Consider the following 22,354-nt stretch of genomic DNA (forward strand, 5'->3'; position numbering starts at 1 on the left):
GAGAGAGAGAGAGAGAGAGAGAGAGAGAGAGAGAGAGGAGAAGGAGGAGAGAGAGCAGGGAGAGAGAGAGAGAGAGAGAGAGAGAGAGAGAGGAGAGAGAGAGAGAGAGAGAGAGAGGAGAAGGAGAGAGAGGGAGCAGGAGAGAGAGAGAGGGAGAGAGGAGAGAAGGAGAGAGAGGAGCAGGGAGAGAGAGAGAGAGAGGAGAGAGAGAGAGAGAGGAGAGAGAGAGAGAGAGAGGAGAAGGAAGAGAGGAGGAGAGGAGAGGAGAGAGAGAGAGGGAGAGGAGAGAGAAGAGAGAGAGAGCAGGAGAGAGAGAGAGAGGAGAGAGAGAGAGAGAGAGAGAGAGAGAGAGAGAGAGAGAGAGGAGAAGGAGAGAGAGGAGCAGGAGAGAGAGAGAGGGAGAGAGAGGAGAAGGAGAGAGAGGAGCAGGAGAGAGAGAGAGAGAGAGAGAGAGAGAGAGAGAGAGAGAGAGGAGAAGGAGAGAGAGGAGCAGGAGAGAGAGAGAGAGAGAGAGAGAGAGAGGAGAAGAGAAGAGAGAGAGAGGAGAGAGAGAGAGGAGAGAGAGAGAGAGAGAGAGAGAGAGAGGAGAAGGAGAGAGAGGAGCAGGAGAGAAAGGAGCAGGAGAGAGAGAGAGGGAGAGAGAGGAGAAGGAGAGAGAGGAGCAGGAGAGAGAGAGAGGGAGAGAGAGGAAGAGAGGAGAGGGGAGAGAGGAGCAGGAGAGAGAGACAGAGGGAGAGAGAGAGAGAGGGGAGCAGTAGAGAGGAGAGGGGAGAGAGGAGCAGGAGAGAGGAGAGGGGAGAGAGAAGCAGGAGAGAGAGAGGGAGAGAGAGGAACAGGAGAGAGAGAGGGGGGGAGAGAGGAGCAGGAGAGAGGAGAGGGGGAGAGAGAGAGACAGGGAGCGAGGAGAGGGGAGCAGGAGAGAGCAGAGGGGAGAGAAGAGCAGGAGAGGGGAGAGGGAGAGCGAACAAGGACATATAAGAGGGAGGGGGGCAGGAGAGGGAGAGAGAGAGGAAAAGGAGGAGGAATAAGGGGTGGTATCCACAGCATCCACCTTTGAAGACAAAGCCTTTACCTCAATCACCTTGACTGTCTGTGAAAGCCCCATCCCCTCACTATCCCCCCTACATCTACCCCATTTCCCCCTGGGCCCACTCACACAAAGCGCTCCACTCTCCACAACCACAACACTGGGAAGAGACCCACCCACACTATATTACTAACAAGAGACCCACCCACACTATATTAAAAAGAAGAGACCCACTCAGACTATACTACCAAGAGACTCACCCACACTATACTACCAAGAAGAGACTCACCCACACTAAATTACCAAGAAGAGAACAACCCATACCATACTACCAAGAGACCCACCCGCACTATGTTAACAAGAAGAGACCCACCCACACTATACTACCAAGAGACCCACCCACACTATACTAACAAGAAAAGGCCCCACCCATATTATACTACAAAGAGACTCACCCACACTATACTACCAAGAAGAGACTCACCCACACTATACTATTAAGAAGAGACTCACCCACACCATACTACCAAGAAGAGACCCGCCCACACTATACTACCAAGAAGGGACCCACTAACACTATACTACCAAGAGACTCACCCACACTATACTACCAAGATACCCACCCACACTATACTACCAAGAGACCCACCCACATTAAATTACCAAGAAGAGACCCACCAATACAAAACAACCAAGAGACCATCCCAAACTATACTACCAAGACACCCACCCACATTATAATACCAAGATACCCATGCACACTATACTACCAAGAGACCCACCCACACTAAATTACCAACAAAAGACCCAACCATACAATACTACCAAGACACCCACCCACACTATACTACAAAGATACCCACCCACACTATACCACCAAGAAGAGATCCACCCACACTATGAAACCAAGAAGAGACCCAACACACTATATTACCAACAAGAGACCACCACACTATACTACCAACAAGAGACCACCACACTATACTACCAACAAGAGACCCACCACACTATACTACCAACAAGAGACCTACTCACACTACACTACAAAGAAGAGACCCATCACACTATACTACCAAGAAGAGACCCACCCACACTATATTACCAAGAAGGTAACCACCCACACTATGAAACAAATAAGAGACCCACCACACTATACTACCAACAAGAGACCCACCCACACTATATTAAAAAGAAGAGACCCACTCAGACTATACTACCAAGAGACTCACCCACACTATACTACCAAGAAGAGACTCACCCACACTAAATTACCAAGAAGAGAACAACCCATACCATACTACCAAGAGACCCACCCACACTATGTTAACACGAAGAGACCCACCCACACTATACTACCAAGAGACCCACCCACACTATACTAACAAGAAAAGGCCCCACCCATATTATACTACAAAGAGACTCACCCACACTATACTACCAAGAAGAGACTCACCCACACCATACTACCAAGAAGAGACCCGCCCACACTATACTACCAAGAAGGGACCCACTAACACTATACTACCAAGAGACTCACCCACACTATACTACCAAGATACCCACCCACACTATACTACCAAGAGACCCACCCACATTAAATTACCAAGAAGAGACCCACCAATACAAAACAACCAAGAGACCATCCCAAACTATACTACCAAGACACCCACCCACATTATAATACCAAGATACCCATGCACACTATACTACCAAGAGACCCACCCACATTAACAAGAAGAGACCCACCCACACTATACTACCAAGAGACCCACCCACACTATACTAACAAGAAAAGGCCCCACCCATATTATACTACAAAGAGACTCACCCACACTATTCTACCAAGAAGAGACTCACCCACACTATACTATTAAGAAGAGACTCACCCACACCATACTACCAAGAAGAGACCCGCCCACACTATACTACCAAGAAGGGACCCACTAACACTATACTACCAAGAGACTCACCCACACTATACTACCAAGATACCCACCCACACTATACTACCAAGAGACCCACCCACATTAAATTACCAAGAAGAGACCCACCAATACAAAACAACCAAGAGACCATCCCAAACTATACTACCAAGACACCCACCCACATTATAATACCAAGATACCCATGCACACTATACTACCAAGAGACCCACCCACACTAAATTACCAACAAAAGACCCAACCATACAATACTACCAAGAGAATCACCCACACTATAAGACTAAGAGACCCACCCACACTATACTACAACGATACCCACCCACACTATACTACAAAGTAACCCACCCACACTATACCACCAAGAAGAGATCCACCAACACTATGAAACCAAGAAGAGACCCAACACAATATATTACCAACAAGAGACCACCACACTATACTACCAACAAGAGACCCACCACACTATACTACCAACAAGAGACCAACTCACACTACACTACAAAGAAGAGACCCATCACACTATACTACCAAGAAGAGACCCACCCACACTATATTACCAAGAAGGTAACCACCCACACTATGAAAAAAATAAGAGACCCACCACACTATACTACCAAACAAGAGACCCACCCACACTATATTAAAAAGAAGAGACCCACTCAGACTATACTACCAAGAGACTCACCCACACTATACTACCAAGAAGAGACTCACCCACACTAAATTACCAAGAGAACAACCCATACCATACTACCAAGAGACCCACCCGCACTATGTTAACAAGAAGAGACCCACCCACACTATACTACCAAGAGACCCACCCACACTATACTAACAAGAAAAGGCCCCACCCATATTATACTACAAAGAGACTCACCCACACTATACTACCAAGAAGAGACTCACCCACACTATACTATTAAGAAGAGACTCACCCACACCATACTACCAAGAAGAGACCCACCCACACTATAAAACAAATTAGAGACTCACCACACTATATTACCAAGAGACCCACTACACTATATTACCAAGAAGATACCCACCCACAGTATGAAACAAATAAGAGACCCCCCAAACTATACCACCAAAGAAGAGACCCACCCACACTATATTACCAAGAAGAGACCCACCAAACTATATTACCAAGAAGAGACCCACCCACACTAAATTACCAAAAAGAGAGCCAGCACACTATATTACCAAGAAGAGACCCACCACACTAAATTACCAAGAAGAGACCCAGCACACTATATTACCAAGAAGAGACCCACCCACACTAAATTACCAAGAAGAGACCCACCACACTATTTTACCAAGAAGAGACCCACAACACTACATTACAAAGAAGCAACCCACCACACTATATTACCAAGAAGAGACCCAGCACACTATATTACCAAGACGAGACCCAGCACACTATATTACCAAGAAGAGACCCACCACACTAAATTACCAAGAAGAGACCCAGCACACTATATTACCAAGAAGAGACCCACCCACACTAAATTACCAAGAAGAGACCCACCACACCATATTACCAAGAAGAGACCCACCACACTATATTACCAAGAGACCCACCCACACTAAATTACCAAGAGACCTACCACACTATATTACCAAGAGACTCACCCACACTAAATCACCAAGAAGAGACCCATCACAACATATTACCAAGAAGAGACCAACCCACACTATACTACCAACAACAGACCCACCACACTATATTACCAAGAAGAGACCCCCCACACTATATTACCAAGAAGAGACCCAACACATAATGAAACCAGGAAGTGATCCACCCACACTATAAAACCAAGAAGAGACCCACCACTGTATATTACCAAAAAAGAGATCCACTCACACTATACTAACAACAAGAGACCCAAAACAGTATACTACCACCAAGAGACCCACCCACACTGTAAAACCAAGAAGAGATCCACCTACACTATACTACCAACAAGAGACCCACCACAGTCTAAGACCAAGAAGAGATCCACCCATACTATACTACCAACAAGAGACCCACCACACTATAAAACCAACAAGAGACCCACCCACACTATATTACCAACAAGAGACCCACCCACACTATATATCCAAGAAGAAACCAACCACACTATATTACCAAGAAGAGACCCACCACACTATATTACCAAGAAGAGACCCACCACACTATATTACCAAGAAGAGACCCACCACACCATATTACCAAGAGATCTACCCACAGTGTACTACCAAAAAGAGACCCACCACACTATATTACTAAGAAACCCATCCACACTATACTACCAAGAGACCCACCACACTATACTAACAAAAAGAGACCTACCAAATATATTACCAAGAGACCCACCCACCCTATACTACCAAAAAGAGACCCACCCACACTATATTACCAAGAAGAGACCCACCACACTACACTACAAAGAAGCGACCCGCCACACTATATTACCAAGAAGAGACCCACCATACTATATTACCAAGAAGAGACCCAGCACACTATATTACCAAGAAGAGACCCACCCACACTAAATGAACAAGACGAGACCCAGCACACTATATTACCAATAAGAGACCAACCACACTATACTACCAAGAGACACACCAACACTAAATTACCAAGAGACCCACCCACACTAAATTACCAAGAGACCTACCACACTATATTACCAAGAGACTCACCCACACTAAATCACCAAGAAGAGACCCACCACACTATATTTCCAAGAAGAGACCCACCCACACCATATTACAAGGAAGAGACCAACCCACACTATACTACCAACAACAGACCCACCACACTATAAAACCAAGAAGGGACCCACCCACACCATATTACCAAGAAGAGACCCACCAACACTATATTACCAAGTAGAGACCCACCCACACTATGAAACCAAGAAGAGAACCACCACACCATATTACCAAGAAGAGACCCAACATACTATATTACCAAGAAGAGACACACCACACTATATTTCCAAGAAGAGACACACCACACTAAATTACCAAGACACCCACCCACACTAAATTACCAAGAGACCTACCACACTATATTACCAAGAGACTCACCCACACTAAATCACCAAGAAGAGACCCATCACAACATATTACCAAGAAGAGACCAACCCACACTATTCTACCAACAACAGACCCGCCACACTATATTACCAAGAAGAGACCCACCACACTATAGTACCAAGTGACTTACTCACACTAAACCACCAAGAAGAGACCCACCACACTATATTACCAAGAAGAGACCCACCACACTTTATTAACCAAGAGACCCACCCACACTAAATTACCAAGAGACCCACCCACACTAAATTACCAAGAAGAGACCCATCACACCATATTACCAAGAAGAGACCAACCCACACTATACTACCAACAACAGACCCACCACACTATAAAACCAAGAAGGGACCCACCCACACCATATTACCAAGAAGAGACCCACCAACACTATATTACCAAGTAGAGACCCACCCAAACTATAAAACCAAGAAGAGAACCAACACACCATATTACCAAAAAGAGACCCAACATACTATATTACCAAGAAGAGACCCACCACACTATACTACCAAGAGACCCACCACACTATATTACCAAGACGAGACCCACCACACTATACTACCAAGAGACCCACCACACTATACTACCAAGAGACCCACCACACTATACTACCAAGAGACCCACCACACTATATTACCAAGAAGAGACCCACCACACTATATTACCAAGAAGAGACCCACCACACTATACTACCAAGAGACCCACCACACTATACTACCAAGAGACCCACCACACTATACTACCAAGAGACCCACCACACTATACTACCAAGAGACCCACCACACTATATTACCAAGAAGAGACCCACCACACTATATTACCAAGAAGAGACCCACCACACTATATTACCAAGAAGAGACCCACCACACTATACTACCAAGAAACCCACCACACTATACTAACAAAAAGAGACCCAACAAATATATTACCAAGAGACCCACCCTATACTACCAAAAAGAGACCCACCCACACTATATTACCAAGAAGAGACACACCACACTACACTACAAAGAAGCAACCCAGCACACTATATTACCAATAAGAGACCAACCACACTATGTTACCAAGAGACCCACCCACACTAAATTACCAAGAAGAGACCCACCACACCATATTACCAAGAAGAGACCCACCACACTAAATTACCAAGAGACCTACCCACACTAAATTACCAAGAGACCTACCACACTATATTACCAAGAGACTCACCCACACTAAATCACCAAGAAGAGACCCATCACAACATATTACCAAGAAGAGACAAACCCAACCCACACTATACTACCAACAACAGACCCACCACACTATATTACCAAGAAGAGACCCACCACACTATATTACCAAGAAGAGACCCACCACACTATATTACCAAGAAGAGACCCACCACACTATATTACCAAGAAGAGACCCACCACACTATACCACCAAAGAGACCCACCACACTATATTACCATGAAGAGACCCACCACACTATATTACCATGAAGAGACCCACCACACTATATTACCAAGAAGAGACCCACCACACTATATTACCAAGAAGAGACCCACCCACACTATATTACCAAGAAGAGACACACCACACTACACTACAAAGAAGCAACCCAGCACACTATATTACCAATAAGAGACCAACCACACTATGTTACCAAGAGACCCACCCACACTAAATTACCAAGAAGAGACCCACCACACCATATTACCAAGAAGAGACCCACCACACTAAATTACCAAGAGACCTACCCACACTAAATTACCAAGAGACCTACCACACTATATTACCAAGAGACTCACCCACACTAAATCACCAAGAAGAGACCCATCACAACATATTACCAAGAAGAGACAAACCCAACCCACACTATACTACCAACAACAGACCCACCACACTATATTACCAAGAAGAGACCCACCACACTATATTACCAAGAAGAGACCCACCACACTATATTACCAAGAAGAGACCCACCACACTATATTACCAAGAAGAGACCCACCACACTATACCACCAAAGAGACCCACCACACTATATTACCATGAAGAGACCCACCACACTATATTACCATGAAGAGACCCACCACACTATATTACCAAGAAGAGACCCACCACACTATATTACCAAGAAGAGACCCACCCACACTATATTACCAAGAAGAGACCCACCCACACTATATTACCATGAAGAGACCCACCACACTATATTACCAAGAAGAGACCCACCACACTATACCACCAAAGAGACACACCACAATATATTACCAAGAAGAGACCCACCACAATATATTGCCAAGAAGAGACCAACCCACACAATATTACCAAGAGACCCACCACACTATATTACCATGAAGAGACCCACCACACTATATTACCATGAAGAGACCCACCACACTCTACCACCAAAGAGACCCACCACACTATATTACCAAGAGACCCACCACACTATATTACCAAGAAGAGACCCACCACACTATATTACCAAGAAGAGACCCACCACACTATACTACCAAGAAGAGACCCACCACACTATATTACTAAGATACCCACCCACACTATATTACCAAGAGACCCACCCACATTATACTACCAGGGGCCTACCCAAAAGGGTGCAAATGTTACAGAACTTTCAGATGTAATTATATTATGTAGAATTGACATGCTTCATTGACACCTTATTTGAAAACTCCTTATTAATATTAATGATCTTGAATCCAATTTGTTATGAAGGTTGTTGTTATGACTGGTTTCCTAAAGGTGTTATGACTGGTTTCCTAAAGGTGTTATGGCTGGTTTCCTAAAGGTGTTATGACTGGTTTCCTAAAGGTGTTATGGCTGGTTTCCTAAAGGTGTTATGACTGGTTTCCTAAAGGTGTTATGGCTGGTTTCATAAAGGTGTTATGACTGGTTTCCTAAAGGTGTTATGACTGGTTTCCTAAAGGTGTTGTGACTGGTTTCATAAAGGTGTTATGACTGGTTTCATAAAGGTGTTATGACTGGTTTCCTAAAAGTGTTATGACTGGTTTCCTAAAGGTGTTATGACTGGTTTCCTAAAGGTGTTATGGCTGGTTTCCTAAAGGTGTTATGACTGGTTTCCTAAAGGTGTTATGGCTGGTTTCATAAAGGTGTTATGACTGGTTTCCTAAAGGTGTTATGACTGGTTTCCTAAAGGTGTTATGACTGGTTTCCTAAAGGTGTTATGACTGGTTTCATAAAGGTGTTATGACTGGTTTCCTAAAGGTGTTATGGCTGGTTTCATAAAGGTGTTATGACTGGTTTCCTAAAGGTGTTATGACTGGTTTCCTAAAGGTGTTACCACTGGTTTCAGGTTTCATAAAGGTGTTATGACTGGTTTCATAAAGGTGTTATGGCTGGTTTCATAAAGGTGTTACGACTGGTTTCCTAAAGGTGTTATGACTAGTTTCATGTGTTATTACTGGTTTCCTAAAGGTGTTATGACTAGTTTCATGTGTTATGAATGACTTATACACCCCCCCCATTGTAAAGTGTTACCAATGCCTATCTGTCATGTAGGATCAAGAATCATATCAGTTCTATTCATCATGTTTCTATTTGCAACAGACAGAGTTTCACCTCAATGATACAGATTGTCAGATAGAAATACATGTTGTAGAACAGACATGATTCTCTGTCATGTAGGATCGAGAATCATATCAGATCTATTCGTTACGTTTTGAGATGAGAGAGCACGCAGCATGTGCCAGACTGTGGGGTGTGTCAGCAGACCAGGCAGCTCCTCGAAGGGCCTTTTTCTCATTCTGGTCTCTATTCTCTCCTCGGGAAAGTGGTTGAGTGGCCGAGGAGAGTGTCAATTTGTTTAGTGGGTGAACGGAAGAGTCCTCCCCACCTCTATAGCCACGTTTCATGGAGGATAGTCGTGCGTGTCCTACCTGAGTCCTTCACGGAAGAGTTTTGATATCTGCCACAACCCCTTTGAAGCAATTGTTGTTTTCTCAAAGGAGAAAAGCATGCAAAAAATTTTTTTTAAATGATATGCTACTTATCCTTTTACTTATCTATAAAATCTCTTGTAGAACTAACAAGTGCATTTTCATCCACGTTGCTTCTTCCTCGCCACCTCTCCTCGATTACCTTTGACATTTTTCAAGATAAGGCATGATTGGAAGGAGGAGAGAGAATACAGAGGTTGAGCAAATCCAATTGAGAAAAGGCCAATGACTCAGCCACTATCAATACCACGTGTCCTCGCCCCTGTGGGATCATATGCTCCTGAGTGAAGGTTCCCTTAGGTACAGATCTAGGATCAGCTTCCCCTTTCCCAATCCTAAACCATTAGTGGGGAAAATGCTAAACTGACCCAAGATCAGGGTCTAGGGGCAACTTCCCCCTGCTCCCGATCACTCAACACAGAGGTATCCCCATTGGCTAATTGAGATGTCTGTCTCAGCTACAGCCCCTCCCTACACATGTAATTTGGCTCGAGGTAGGAGAGGTCCACTGAACCTCAGATCTAGGATTGGATTACCTTATTCTACAATTCAAACCATAACCAATTGGAGGATGAAAAATATCTGATGTTGTGTCAGCGGTTAGGGGTTAGTAACTTCTATCTTCACTCCTGTTGCTCGGCTGTGTTAGCAGAGCATGGCATAAGCGAGGAGACTCACTTGGGTGGTTACACCAAGACACGCCCACCCGTTCAACCCTTCTTCCCTACTACCCTACATTGAGACGTGCTAGTCGTAAACATAGTGTAGTCAGCAAAGTACAGAGGGGTGGAATGCTTTGAGGTGGATAAGAGTTAAGAGTATGACCCCCCCCCCCTCCCCACCCAAAGAGAGAGAGTGTAGTAGGGGTCAAACTTCAGAAAGTGACCTCTCAATAATAAGTATGAAAAGGCAGGCTAAGGCCAGGGGGCTAGGCAGAGCTTTTTGAGCATAGAACGAGAACGAGGGTAAAGTAAACCCTTTTGGAGCGCAAAACTGCCCATCACAAAGAAATTGTCAGAGTGTCAACATTGATAGTTTGAATTTCCCATCATTCATAATGTACTATCATAACAACATGAGAATATGAGGATGGAAATTAAATACAAAGTGAAAAAACAACAATGAAATTGAAGTAAATAAGACATTCGCAAGAGACAGAACCACAGTACTCACAGTTCTCTCCAATCCATTATCTACTCTGAGTTCCTAGCCACAAATTGTAGACGTGACGATACTTGTGCTTTCTCATAATCATCACAGTATAGAGCCGGTGTATTCCATAGTCCCGACGAGCGAGGACTGTTCAGGAGGGGTGGGATAGTTTTTAATGAGGGGGGAGGAGAAATAATTACGCTCCAAACGGAGAGGGAGTTGTGGAAACCGGTGAAGTTGGAAGAGGTGGGGCTGACGCATGGCAACGGGTGTCAGTGGTGGCAAACGTGGCTGAGAGTACAGCGGTCCCGGCGAGGGGGAAGAGGGTCCGCCAAAGTTTTAGGTGATTTTAGCTGATTGAGGAAAGAGTAGAATACGGTTTGGTGCAACCTTGAGACCGATCATCTTTTTTTCCCCCAATATTCACCTTTGCGCAGTGTGATGACAATGTGCTCAGGCCAGTAAAATCCTCCCAGGTACAGAAACGCAGTCCAGAAAGTAGAAGTGCCTCCTCTCAGTTTGTTCCTGGATTCCAAACATTTTGCAGTTCTGTCACCACAGCTCTACAGACAAACATCTGGTCTTATATTAACACCTTGCCTTTTTGTTCCCCTTCTTCGCTGCGATCTTCTTCTCCAAGTGTAAACTCCCAACACACACCTTCCAATAGCGCTCTCTCTCTATTGCGGTTTTCCTCTCCCTCTCTTGCTCCATCTAAGCACTCCTGCCTGCCTTCTCTCAATCCCTATTCACTCATTAACCACTCCCTCTTCCTCTTTTTCACCCCTCTCTCTCTCTCTCTCTCTCTCTCTCTCTCGCTCTGGTAAGCCTTCAGTCTCCACCTCTGCAGCGCTCTCACGGCTCGCCGTTCCGCTCCTCCTCTCTCTCCTGCCAGTAAGGCACTGGGAGACGGTTCAACTCCAGGAGAGGGATGAACGGAAAAGAGGGAAAGAAACGAGAGAAAACCCACTGGGAGGTGGGGAAAGAGTACATTCCTGCTCCCGCTGTTGCTGGGAAACAATGGCAGTAGTCCAAGCGTTCCTCCTCTCTTCTCCCCTCTCTAGTCTTTCCCTCCCTCTGTCTCGCTCACCTTCCCCCCTCTCTCATGCACTCACTTGCTCACTCTTCCTCTTCAGCCCAGCCTCTTTTCCACCCCTTCCTGCAGTGTCGGTACACAGCTGCTGTGAAAACTGCTGGTGATCGTCTGCGTGCTCCTCAGACACACTGCATGAATACTTCCTGAGATGACAGAAGCACCGTTCCCATTCTACCCGGACTTCAAAGACATTTGGTTAGTGGGTGTATGCGTGTGTTCACATGTATGTGTATGAGTATGTGTGTGCCCACATGAACTGTACTTGTGCACATGAGTGAGTGAGTCCGTGAGTGAGTGAGTGAGTGAGTGAGTGAGTGAGTGAGTGAGTGAGTGAGTGAGTGAGTGAGTGAGTGAGTGATGTGGTTGTATGTACCTTTTATATCTTTCAGTGTATCACTGGCATAAAACAACAGGTTATCAAGAGGACGATACGACATTAGGTCAGAAAGACAGGTCAGAGACAGTTAATCAGGGGTTTATATATAGAGGTCAGAGACAGTTAAGCAAGGGTTTATATAGACAGGTCAGAGGTAGTTAATCAAGGGTTTATATAGACAGGTCAGAGACAATTAATCAAGGGTTTATATAGACAGGTCAGAGGTAGTTAATCAAGGGTTTATATAGACAGGTCAGAGACAGTTAATCAAGGGTTTATATAGAGAGGTCAGAGACAGTTAATCAAGGGTTTATATAGACAGGTCAGAGACAGTTAATCAAGGGTTTATATTGACAGGTCAGAGACAGATAATCAAGGGTTTATATAATGAGTGATGTGGTTGTATGTACCTTTTATATCTTTCAGTGTATCACTGGCATAAAACAACAGGTTATCAAGAGGACGATACGACATTAGGTCAGAAAGACAGGTCAGAGACAGTTAATCAGGGGTTTATATATAGAGGTCAGAGACAGTTAAGCAAGGGTTTATATAGACAGGTCAGAGGTAGTTAATCAAGGGTTTATATAGACAGGTCAGAGACATTTAATCAAGGGTTTATATAGACAGGTCAGAGACAGTTAATCAAGGGTTTATATAGACAGGTCAGAGACAGTTAATCAGGGGTTTATATAGACAGGTCAGAGGTAGTTAATCAAGGGTTTATATAGACAGGTCAGAGACAGATAATCAAGGGTTTATATAGACAGGTCAGAGACAGTTAATCAAGGGTTTATATAGACAGGTCAGAGACAGTTAATCAGGGGTTTATATAGACAGGTCAGAGGTAGTTAATCAAGGGTTTATATAGACAGGTCAGAGACAGTTAATCAAGGGTTTATATAGAGAGGTCAGAGACAGTTAATCAAAGGTTTATATAGACAGGTCAGAGGTAGTTAATCAAAGGTTTATATAGAGAGGTCAGAGACAGTTAATCAAGGGTTTATATAGAGAGGTCAGAGACAGTTAATCAAGGGTTTATATAGACAGGTCAGAGGTAGTTAATCAAGGGTTTATAAAGACAGGTCAGAGACAGTTAATCAAGGGTTTATATTGACAGGTCAGAGACAGATAATCAAGGGTTTATATAGAGAGGTCAGAGACAGTTAATCAAGGGTTTATATAGACAGGTCAGAGACAGTTAATCAAAGGTTTATATAGACAGGTCAGAGACAGTTAATCAAGCGTTTATATTGACAGGTCAGAGACAGTTAATCAAGGGTTTATATCAAGGATAGATTAGGTTGATGGATGGATGGATTGGGTTGGATGGATAGATTGGGTTGGATGGATTGGGTTGGAAGAAGAGTTCGACCGATTAATCGGAATGGCCGATTGATTAGGGCTGATTTCAAGTTTTCATAACAATCAGAAAACGGTATTTTTGGACACCGATTTAAAAATTTGAAATGTATTATTACAAAAAAATTTTTACACCTTTATTTAATCTTTATTTAACTTGGCAAGTCAGTTAAGAACACATTCTTATTTTCAATGACGGCCTAGGAACAGTGGGTTAACTGCCTTGTTCAGGGGCAGAACGACAGATTTTTACCTTGTCAGCTCAAGGATTCAATCTTGCAACCTTACAGTTAACTAGTCCAATGCTCTAACCACCTGATTACATTGCACTCCACGAGGAGCCTGCCTGTTAACCGAATTCAGTAAGCCATGGTAAGTTGCTAGCTAGCATTAAACTTATCTTATAAAAAACAATCAATCAAACATAATCACTAGTTAACTACACATGGTTGATGATATTACTAGATATTATCTAGCGTGTCCTGCGTTGCATATAATCTATGCGGTGCGTATTTCGGTAAAAAGGACTGTCCTTGCTCCAATGTGTACCTAACCATAAACAGCAATGCCTTTCTTAAAATCAATACACAGAAGCTATACTGTTACATTGGCAATACCAAAGTGCCTATAAGAACATCCAATAGTCAAAGGTTAATGAAATACAAATGGTATAGAGAGAAATAGTCCTATAATTCCTATAATAACTACAACCTAAAACGTCTTACCTGGGAATATTGAAGACTCATGTTAAAAGGAACTACCAGCTTTCATATGTTCTCATATTCTGAGCAAGGAACTTAAACTTTAGCTTTCTTACATGGCACATATTGCACTTTTACTTTCTTCTCCAACACTTTGTTTTTGCATTATTTAAACCAAATTGATCATTTTTATTATTATTTATTTCATTATTTATTTGAGGCTAAATAGATTTTAGTGATGTATTATATTAAGTTAAAATAAGTGTTCATTCAGTATTGTTGTAATTGTCATTATTACAAATAATAATGATTAATCGGTATCAGCTTTTTTTTGGTCCTCCAATAATCGGTATCGGCATTGAAAAATCATAATCTGTCGACCTCTCGTTGGAAGGATAGATTGGGTTGGTTGGTTGGTTGGATGGATGGATTGGGTTGGATGGATAGATTGGGTTGGATGGATGGATAGATTGGGTTGGATGGATGGATGGATTGGGTTGGATGGATAGATTGGGTTGGATGGATGGATGGATTAGGTTGGATGGATAGATAGATTGGGTTGGATGGATGGATGGATGGATGGATGGATGGATGGATAGGGTTGGATGGATAGATTGGGTTGGATGGGTTGGGTTGAATGGATAGATTGGGTTGGATGGATGGAAGGATTGGGTTGGATGGATTGGGTTGGATGGATTGGGTTGGATGGATAGATTGGGTTGGATGGATGGAAGGATTGGGTTGGATGGATGGATGGATTGGGTTGGATGGATAGATTGGGTTGGATGGATGGATTGGGTTGGATAGATAGATAGATTGGGTTGGATGGATGGATGGATTTGGTTGGATGGATAGATAGATTGGGTTGGATGGGTGGATTGGGTTGGATGGATGGATAGGTTGGGTTGGATGGATAGATTGGGTTGGATGGATAGATTGGGTTGGATGGATAGATTGGGTTGGATGGATGGATGGACTGATTGGGTTGGATGGATGGATGGATGGATTGGGTTGGATGGATGGATTGGGTTGTATGGATGGATGGATGGATGGATGGTTGAATGGATTAAGTTGGATGGATGGATGGATGGGATTGGATGGATGGTTGATGGATGGTTGGATGGATGGATTGGATTGGCTTGGATGGATTGGGTTGGATGGATAAATAGATTGGGTTGGATGGATGGATTGGGTTGGATGAATGGTTGGATGGGATTGGATGGATGGTTGATGGATGGTTGGATGGATGGTTTGAGTTGGATGGATGGATTGGATTGGCTTGGATGGATGGATGGATTGGGTTAGGTTGGATGGATAGATTGGGTTGAATGGATGGATGGATTGTGTTGGACGGATAGATTGGGTTGATAGGATGGATGGATTGGGTTGGACGGATAAATTGGGTTGGATGGATGTATTGGGTTGGATGGATGACAGTTTATAAGGATAAACCAATGCTCTTACAAAGAGCAAACCATAGCAGTAGACAGACAGAGGTTCAGGGTGTTTTGGGACACTAATATCTGCAGGAGTCGATTAATCAGCACGTGGCTCAGGATTCTTAGACAATTCGATTCAATTTGATTCTTTAATAGAAATGGAAGACCAGTACTGCCTGTAAAACTATGATGAGAGCATGCTAGACACACGGATGTAATACCACATATTTGGTCGTGAGGTAACCAGGATTCAAAGCATCTCCACCTGCACAGTTTTAAACTGAAATAACAGTTTACTTCAGAGCATTAGATAAGCTGTTCCAATACAATGTGTAAGCATGTCCTTGAACTTCCTTTAGTAACATAAACCATCATTATGCTAAATGTGAAAAATGAATTGCTCATAAAATGTCTTGCAGAATTACTAGAAACTGTGATCATATCAAAGCCACCATGTACTGTACGTAGTGTTGTCTTCTTATACCTCGTCCAGCATGAGACTTGAACCACTATGACTGGTAGAAATTGCCTCAGAATGCACCCAGGAGAAGCCAGGTCCACTGGCGGTTATGTATGTCAGCTATGGACCTTGCATTTGGGAAAATATCCGTGTAAAAAGGACAATGACATTCAGTTAAAGTAGCTACCGCTAGCCTTCTTTCCCTTTGAGGCAGTACTAATGAGGTCATTGGTCAGCATGCTAGTGCTAAAATAGAGCTCTCTATCTTGAAGCATCACCAAGGATCAAGGATCCGCACAGGCACACTCACATGATTTTACATCTGTCATGTCCTTTAAGATAAAAGACGAGTTAATTCAGATGAGGGATGGAGAATGAGAAGAGTAAATGGCTTCGTAGGGTATATATGGTCCTAAACATTGGTCTTGTGTCAATGGAACTCCTTTTCAACTCTGTCAAATCAGCAAGAGCAATTCGTCCACCCTGACCACAGCCACTAGCTTGTTGTCACTAGCTTTCACAATCCCCCATCAGGCTTTGGATTTCAGCTAAATACCTTGCCAGAGTCTTCCTGTTAACCACTAAGGACACTTCTATACTTCCACTCTCCCTCTCTCATGTTGTCACTTCAACAAGGGGACCAGTCAGAATAGGCAGCAGCTCGCCCAAGACTTCAGACTGACTGCTTCCTTTCTCTGCCTCTAAGGTTTGACCAATGATGGTCTATACAGCTACAGTTGAAGTCGGAAGTTTACATACACCTTAGCCAAATACATTTAAACTCAGTTATTCACAATTCCTGACATTTAATCCAAGTAACAATTCCCTGTCTTAGGTCCTTTAGGATCACAACTTTATTTTAATAATGTGAAATGTCAGAATAATAGTAGAGCGAATGATTTATTTCAGCTTTTATTTCTTTCATCACATTCCCAGTGGGTCAGAAGTTTACATACACTCAATTAGTATTTGGTAGCAGTGCATTTAAATTGTTTAACTTGGGTCAAAAGTTTTGGGTAGCCTTCCACAATAAGTTGGGTGAATTTTGGCCCATTCCTCCTGACAGAGCTGGTGTAACTGAGTCAGGTTTGTAGGCCTCCTTGCTCGCACACGCTTTTTCAGTTCTGCCCACACATTTTCTATAGGATTGAGGTCAGGGCTTTGTGATGACCACTCCAATACCTTGACTTTGTTGTCCTTAAGCCATTTTGTCACAACTTTGGAAGTATGTTTGGGGTCATTGTCCATTTGCGACCAAGCTTAACTTGATATCTTGTTTCAATATATCCACATAATTTTCCTACCTCATGATGCCATCTATTTTGTGAAGTGCACCAGTCCCTCCTGCAGCAAAGCACCCCCACAACATGATGCTCACACCCCACGGTTGGGATGGTGTTCTTCTGCTTGCAAGCTTTCCCCCTTTTTCCTCTGAATATAATGATGTTCATTATGGCCCAACAGTTCTATTTTTGTTTCTTCAGACCAGAGGACAACACTGGTCCCATGGTGTTTATACTTGCGTACTATTGTTTGTACAGATGAACGTGGTACCTTCAGGCATTTGGAAATTGCTCCCAAGGAAGAACCAGACTTGTGGAGGTCTACAATTTACAAGGTCTTGGCTGATTTCTTTTGATTTTCCCATGATGTCAAGCAAAGAGGCATTGCGTTTGAAGTGGAGTCAGTAGAGTCAGTAGTTTGTAGAGTCAGTAGCATTAGTAGAGTTAGTAGAGTCAGTAGTTAGCAGAGTCATAAGTTAGTAGAGTTGGTAGAGTCAGTAGCGTCAGTAGTTAGTAGAGTCAGCATATTTTGAAGTCAGTAGAGTTAATAAGAGTCAGTAGAGTTAGTAGAGTCAGTAGTTAGCATAGCCAGAAGATAGTAGAGTTGGTAGAGTCAGTAGTTAATAGTCAGCATAGTTTGTAGTCAGCAGAGTTAATAGTCAGTAGAGTTAGTAGAGTCAGTAGTTAGCAGAGTCAGTAGTTAGTAGAGTTGGTAGAGTCAGTAGAGTTAGTAGTTAGTAGGGTCAGTAGTTAGCAGAGTCAGTAGCTCGTAGAGTTGGTAGAGTTAGTAGTTAGCAGAGTCAGTAGATAGTGGAGTTGGTAGAGTCAGTAGTTAGCAGAGTCAGTAGTTTGTAGAGTTGATAGAGTCAGTGGAGCTAGTAGAGTCAGTAGTTAGTAGAGTCAGTAGTTAGTAGAGTTAGTATCGTCAGTAGAGTCAGTAGTTAGTAGAGTCAGCAGAGTTTGTAGAGTCAGTAGAGTTATTCGAGTCAGTAGTTAGCAGAGTCGGTAGTTAGTAGAGTTGGTAGAGTCAGTAGAGTCAGTAGTTGGTAGAGTCAGTAGAGTTCATAGAGTCAGTAGAGTTAGTCGTTAGTAGAGTCCGTAGCGTTAGTAGAGTCAGTAGTTAGTATAGTCAGTAGAGGTAGTAGTCAGTAGAGTCAGTAGAGTTGGAGTCAATAGAGTCAGTACAGTTAGTAGAGTCAGTAGAGTCAGTAGTTAGTAGAGTCAGGAGAGTCAAAAGAGCAAGTAGAGTCAGTAGAGTTAGTATAGTCAGTAGAGTCAGTAGTTAGTAGAGTCAGTAGAGTTAGTCGAGTCAGTAGTTAGCAGAGTCAGTAAAGTCAGTAGTTAGTATTGTTGGTAGAGTCAGAAGAGTTAATAACATCAGTAGTTATAAGAGTTATTAGAGCTAGTAGAGTCAGTAGCTAGTGGAGTCAGTAGTCAGTAGTTAGTAGTCTGTAGCATTAGTAGAGTCAGTAGAGAAAGTAGAGTCAGTAGTTAGTAGAGTTGGTAGAGTCAGTAGAGTTAGTAGCATCAGTAGTCAGTAGAGTCAGGAGAGTTAGTATAGTTAGTAGAGTCAGTAGTTAGAAGAGTAAGTAGTTAGTAGAGTTGGCAGAGTCAGTAGAATTAGTAGCATCAGTAGAGTCAGTACTTAGTAGAGTCAGTAGACTTAGTAGAGTCTAGAGTTAGTAGAGGCAGTAGCTAGCAAAGTCAGTAGAGGCAGTAGCTAGCAAAGTCAGTAGAGTCAGTAGTTAGTCAAGTCAGTAGTGTTAGTAGTCAGTAGAGTTAGTAGAGTCAGTAGTTCATAGAGTCAGTAGTTAGTAGAGTCAGTAGAGTTCATAGAGTCAGTAGAGTTAGAAGAGTCAGTAGTTGTTAGAGTCAGTAGAGTCAGTAGATTTAGTAGAGTCAGTAGTGTTAGTAGAGTTAGTAGAGTCAGTAGTTAGTAGAGTCAATAGAGTTCATAGAGTCAGCAGTTGGTAGAGTCAGTAGATTTAGTAGAGTCAGTAGAGTTAGTAGAGTCAGAGTCAATAGAGTCAGTAGAGTAAGAGTCAGTCGATTCAGTAGTTAGTAGAGTCAGTAGTTAGTAGAGTCAGTAGAGTTAGTAGAGTCAGTAGAGTTTGTAGAGTCAGAGTCAATAGAGTCAGTAGAGTAAGAGTCAGTCGTTCAGTAGAGTTAGTAGAGTCAGTAGTTAGTAGACTCAGTAGAGTTAGTAGTTAGTAGAGTTGGAGTCAGTAGAGTCAGAGTCAATAGAGTCACTGGAGTTAGTAGTCAGTAGTTAGCAGTCAGAAGATTCAGTAGAGTCAGTAGTTAGTAGAGTCATTCGAGTCAGTACCTAGTGAAGTCAGTAGAGTCAGTAGTGTTAGTAGAGTCAGTAGTTTGTAGTCAGTAAAGTTAGTAGAGTTTGTAGAGTCAGTAGAGTTAGAGTCAGTAGAGTTAGTAGTCAGTAGACGTAGTAGTCAGTAGAGTTAGAGTCAGTAGAGTCAGTAGAGTTAATGGAGTCAATAGTTAGTAGAGTTAGTAGAATCAGTAGTTAGTAGACTCAATAGAGTCAGTAGAGTCAATAGGGTTAGTAGAGTCAGTAGTTAGAATCAATAGAGTAAGTAGAGTCAGTAGTCAGTAGAGTTGGTAGAGTCAGAAGTTAGTAGAGTCAGTAGAGTTGGTAGAGTCAGTAGCTAGTGGAGTCAGTAGAGTTAGTAGAGTCAGTAGAGTTAGAGTCCGTAGAGTTAGAATCAGTAGAGTCAGTAGTTAGTAGAGTCAGTATAGTAAGTAGTTAGCAGAGTCAGTAGAGTCAGTAGTTCATAGAGTTGGTAGAGTCAGAAGTTAGTAGAGTCAGTAGAGTTGGTAGAGTCAGTAGCTAGTGGAGTCAGTAGAGTTAGTAGAGTCAGTAGTGTTAGAGTCAGTAGAGTCAGAGTCAGTAGAGTTAGAGTCAGTAGAGTTAGTACAGTCAGTAGAGTTAGAGTCAGTAGAGTCAGTTCTGGTCTTAATACACCGATATAGACTTTTAGCAGAGGTCATATATTATGTAAATTGCATTTCGAAAAGAGAAAAAATCCTTTCACAAACTATATTTTTAATGGAGCCATTTTTTCCTTCATTTTGATTTCTTCTTTTATGGAATTTTTTATTGTAGTACAAATATGTTCTCAATGACAGGGTTGCACTTTCCCAAACCGAGGTTTAGAAACAGCAAAATCCTGACCAGCCAGCTCGTCTTTTCTGTCCACCATTATGTCCCTCGTGATGAAACCCATATCATCGTCCTAGCCTTCTGGCAAACACGAGCCCCCACAGATTGACAGTCTGATGTATGCTGCGTGACATGCATACATTACCCAGACTGTGATATATGTTCAACAGCTAGCTGGATGGAAGCCTTGAAATAACCCAGATGCCACGCGAACACGAGAGCTCTGTTGTGTCTTAAAGTTTCTGGCAGACATGGTATAGAAGTGGTTTCTCTGACCAAGGCCATAGGGGTATGGGGGACATATGGAGACATATAGAGGAGGGGTGTTGGATTGATGTGGTTGTCTGTTCTATTTCTCTTCCCATGCAGTGGAAGGGAGCTCCAGCTGTTGTGTCAGTTTTTGTGTCCGTCCAGGAGCTGTGCACAAACTGATTATGGTTGTGGTCGAATTAAGTAATGAAGATACATACAATGCTGGTTGCGATCTATAGCTATGATGCTGGTCGGTTCTTAACCAATCAGGGTCACACAGAGTGTTTCTTTGTACTCTTAAACAAATTTACTTTGAAACAAAAGTATACACCTCACACACATGGTTATGGGCTTTAACAAAGAATATACCTGTACCATGAGTTGAAATGTATTAGATTTTGAGTTTGCAGTCCAGCGTTACTTTTTATTTTCATCACAGAAGACAAATAACAAAACCGGTTGACATAGAAACACAGGATTTTTGGCGGCTTTAAAAAAAAAAAAGTTTATTAATTAGGAAATTATTTTAAAAATCTGAATAACATTCCATCCATGAGGCCACTAGGTCAGTTGCCTGCAGGCAATGGCTACGGTGTATTGTCTGGTCAGAGTCTACGAGGTTGGACAAAGGCCTTCCATATGATATTGGGCAACTCACATACAGTACATTTATACTGACTAAACACCCACTCACACACAGTACATTTACACTGACTACACAACCACACACATAGAGTACATTTATACTGACTACACACCCACACCAACACACCCAATGACTACACACCCACACCTACACACCCACTGACTACACACCCACTCACAAACAGTGATGTGACATTAAAACTTGAAACTTCCATGCTAATGTTGAGGTGAGATCTGAAACAATGAAAGATAAAACTCCCAGAACATCCACTTCACTATGAGGAGGTTAGGAAACTGCATTGGTTTTAGTGTTGTTGTCTTGAGCTCTGTGGGAACGAACAGCTTGACCTCTCAACAGTAACTCCATCATCCAGACAGCGCAGGA

General features: G+C 42.9%; 1 protein-coding gene across 4 annotated transcripts in view; it reads right to left on the bottom strand.

Annotated features, from left to right (window-relative positions):
- The window catches only part of kif26aa (kinesin family member 26Aa), a 171,110-nt gene that overhangs the window by 46,181 nt on the left and 102,575 nt on the right, over nt 1–22,354 (bottom strand). The window contains exon 1 of one of the 4 annotated variants that reach the window (XM_031836885.1): nt 11,196–12,458. The exons of the other annotated variants lie outside the window; for them this stretch is intronic. Coding sequence (XP_031692745.1) covers nt 11,196–11,212 — 17 coding nt within the window. The 5' untranslated portion in view covers nt 11,213–12,458. Of the gene's footprint in view, nt 1–11,195; nt 12,459–22,354 lie in introns of those variants that run through there. 4 annotated transcript variants of the gene reach the window in all.

This window comes from Oncorhynchus kisutch, linkage group LG12, assembly GCF_002021735.2.
Source record: "Oncorhynchus kisutch isolate 150728-3 linkage group LG12, Okis_V2, whole genome shotgun sequence".
Classification (NCBI taxonomy): Eukaryota; Metazoa; Chordata; class Actinopteri; order Salmoniformes; family Salmonidae; genus Oncorhynchus; species Oncorhynchus kisutch.